Source organism: Mandrillus leucophaeus, unplaced genomic scaffold (genome assembly GCF_000951045.1).
Source record: "Mandrillus leucophaeus isolate KB7577 unplaced genomic scaffold, Mleu.le_1.0 Scaffold623, whole genome shotgun sequence".
Lineage (NCBI taxonomy): Eukaryota > Metazoa > Chordata > Mammalia > Primates > Cercopithecidae > Mandrillus > Mandrillus leucophaeus.
The window spans coordinates 1,494,550-1,497,908 of record NW_012106731.1 but is presented as its reverse complement, the minus strand read 5'-3'; the positions used below and the strand labels follow the sequence as shown (position 1 = coordinate 1,497,908).

Below are 3,359 nucleotides of genomic sequence, written 5' to 3'. Positions count from 1 at the left end.
ACCAAAAGCTCAGTACTTACCCGGGCATCTTGGTCAATCAGTTCATAGTCAATGACAGAGCCATCCTCTGCTCTTCTACCCTATGGAAAAAAAAAAAAAAAAAAGAACTTCAAATCCATTTGTTTTTGTATTCTAAAACTGAAAATGTTTTCTCCCCAGTCCATGTAAGCCATTACTTCATTTAATAAGTTAAGTATCCACCTAAGATTTTTCTTTCTTTGAAACCTAGACAGGGCCGGGCGTGGTGGCTCATGCCTGTAATCCTAGCATTTTGGGAGGCCAAGGCGGGTGGATCATGAGGTCAGGAGATCAAGACCATCTTGGCTAACACAGTGTAACCCCGTCTCTACTAAATTAGCCGGGCATGGTGGCACATGCCTGTAGTTCCAGCTACTCAGGAGGCTGAGGCAGGAGACACGCTTGAACCAGGGAGGTGGGGGTTGCAGTGATCCAAGATCGTGCCACTGCACTCCAGCCCTGGTGACAGAGTGAGACTCTGTTTCAAAAAATAAAAAAGAAAAAGAAACCTAGACCAACCAAGGAGTGGTAAAATCCTTGAGGAAGGAAGTGGGGGCTGTGCCTTGCTATCGACAACCCCCTCCTTCGTACCTGGTCCTGGCCTACACACCTTATAGACATCCCTGTCCCCATCCCCCACAAAAAGCTGATGAGATTTAGTTCTTTCCCACAGAGAGCTAGCGATGCAGATGGAGGAATATGCGGACACAAATGTAAAGCGGCCCAGGAACCTACAGCACTAGGAAGACACAAAATGCAGGAGGAGGAAGAACTGTCAGAGAGCAGAGTCAGCAAAGAGGGTGAACAATGGGCCCGGGCTTAAGCTGAAACTTCAAGGGTCAATCAGAGGCAGCTAGCCAAGCGGAGAAGGAGAGCCAGCCGGTACACCAGGGATGGCACAGCACACTCCCAGGTAAGTAAGGAGCTCCCCTGTCAGAGCAGAGTTGAGCAGGAGAGAATCTGAGAAAAGAAGATGCAGGGAGGGTTGAGAGGACCTTTCACAGCAGTTAGGAGTTTAAATTTGATGCAGCAGAAATGGGGTTTGAACAGGGGAGTAAAACGGTGAAAGTGTATTTCACAGAGATCCGTGGATGGCGGTACATGTGGCTGGTGGTAGCGAAGAGAGGAGAAACAGGGAGAATGGCTTAGGAGCTGTTGCATTAATGGAGATGTGAGTGGCCAGATGCACTATCTGTCATTTGTCATCAGGGTTCCCAGGGTCTCTCATCTCTCCCCTGGCACATAAGCATTAAGCTGCACACTGGCCAGAACTAGGGATTCACAGGGGAAGTGCCCCTTCCTCCATGTTAATGTGTTAATATTAGCGATCAGCTCCACAAAGACAACTCCACTCCAGACAAAGGACTATATGGGCAAATTCCTCCATGAGAAGTGAATGCAGGAAAAAGAAACCAGAAGGTTCCTTCCCACTGGGTCCTGCATGACCACAGATAGAGGCAAAGTGACCTTCCCTAAGTCACGCGGCCAAGGCTCTGGCACATAAATCCAGGCCAGGACTTGAGAGCTGCCCATCCCTCCTCTGGCTCCCAAAGTTCACTTGTCCATGAGGTTTTGCAGGATAAGAAATCCTATTATACAAAATTGACAACTCTGCAGTGACAGTGCAAACCCACTTTCGAAAATGCAGCTGAATTTCTGATGCAGGCACAGGGCACTTAGTTAATTCACTCCAAGTATAAAATGAGGTATGTGACATGACTTGGGAGGCAGCAAGGGCAAAGAAAGAAACTGGGAAACCAACCTTTGCCAGGGCAACCATCAGCTTGCGGAAGTCACCAGATGTGTCCGAAATAATGTCCTTCTCCAAATCAGTCTTGTACACTTGGAGGAAAATACATCTGGTTTTATGCTTTCTGCCTGTGTAGCCAACCACCCACCCCAATCTCCCCATTTCCCACTAAGACTCTGAAAAAAAGAACAGCTATGTCAGCTGGACATACCCATTCTCCTTAACCCCAAACAGAGGAAGGATTCACTAGAATGATTTTCACCCTCATGAAATCAGAGCCAGAGTTATTATCCATGACAGGGGGCAGCAGGGCTAGATCAAATCAGGGATCCTCAATTTTGATCGGTGACCTCTTGTATAGTTTAAATACTGGCTCCCAGCCCTCCTGACTGTGAATACTCGTTTTGAACATCAAAAAAATTGGAGGTCTACACACGCACATGGACACACACAATTGTGCTTTACTGTCCACTGAGAAAATGCACAATGGCAAAAACTACTAAGAATTAAACAATGCTTTTGAATGAAATTATATTTCAATATTCAAAATAGCATCTATATTGAAATATAGTAGCTAGAGCAGAACTGTAATGTTCCTAATATTAAAAAAAGATAAATGTGTGAGGTGATGGATACCCCAATTATCCTGACTTGGTAATTCCATATTATATATATGTACCAAAATATTCCATGTACCCCCAAAATATGTACAATTATGATATATCAACTTTAAAAAGTAAAAGAAAAGAGAAATGCAGTAGCAATGTAAAGTTGCATTGTTTATTCCACTCATAGCCTTCTATATTGCTTAGTGTGCACAGGTCCACATGGGTCTCTTGCTGTAATTCTTCAATTATCCACAGTCCAGAGTTGGCAACGTCTTGAGCAGAGACTGAACAGCACCCAGTAAATGGAATCCATATTTAATACTTGCTACTTCTCCTCATCAGATTTTTAAAAATAAATTTTGTTTTCTCTTCTTTCCCTCCTGTCTACCCTTCTTCTAACACAGAAGTTCTAGTGGAATGTAATAATCAAACTGCAGGCAATGAGGAGGTGAAGGAGAGCAACCTGGATGACAGCCAACCTCGCCTGCATGGTCAAGGTGGCAGGTGCTTCTGTACATCAATAATCCAGGCATCTTAGCCCGAACACTAACCCCAGTGGCCATGATACAGTCACATAAATTGGGCTGAGGATGAATCACAGAAATCAAGCTACTCACTTTCCTTGTAGACTCTGTTAATTTCCTGCAGCTCCTGGTTGGTTCTGGAGCAGATGATCTCAATGAGAGAGTCCTCGTCGGTTCCCAGCCCCTGTGAACCAGGAAACACGAACATCAGCAGGGAAAGGCTTCCCCACCGTTAGCCTACTTCTCTGATCTCCATCAAGTAAATCGCAAACATGGGTTGGGTCTGTTAGCATCCTGCTTTCTACATTCCTACTGAAGAATCCATACTCTATCCTTTAGCACAAAGTAATGTTATCTTCTATTCCTTTAAAAAATGCTTCACCAGAGCACAAGATGGTGGAATTGGCATGTTTGAGTTCAACTGTTAATATGTTTTGTTTTTTAAAGTAGTGAATAGGG

General features: G+C 44.6%; 1 protein-coding gene across 4 annotated transcripts in view; it reads right to left on the bottom strand.

Moving 5' to 3' along the window:
* The window catches only part of ANXA2 (annexin A2), a 55,563-nt gene that overhangs the window by 8,064 nt on the left and 44,140 nt on the right, over nucleotides 1-3,359 (bottom strand). For all 4 annotated transcript variants that reach the window (XM_012000281.1, XM_012000279.1, XM_012000280.1 and 1 more), the window contains exons 6-8: nucleotides 2,994-3,084; nucleotides 1,781-1,860; nucleotides 21-80 (exon numbers count right to left, since the gene is read on the bottom strand). In XM_012000281.1, the coding sequence (XP_011855671.1) occupies nucleotides 21-80; nucleotides 1,781-1,860; nucleotides 2,994-3,084 (231 nt within the window). The remainder of the gene's footprint in view (nucleotides 1-20; nucleotides 81-1,780; nucleotides 1,861-2,993; nucleotides 3,085-3,359) is intronic.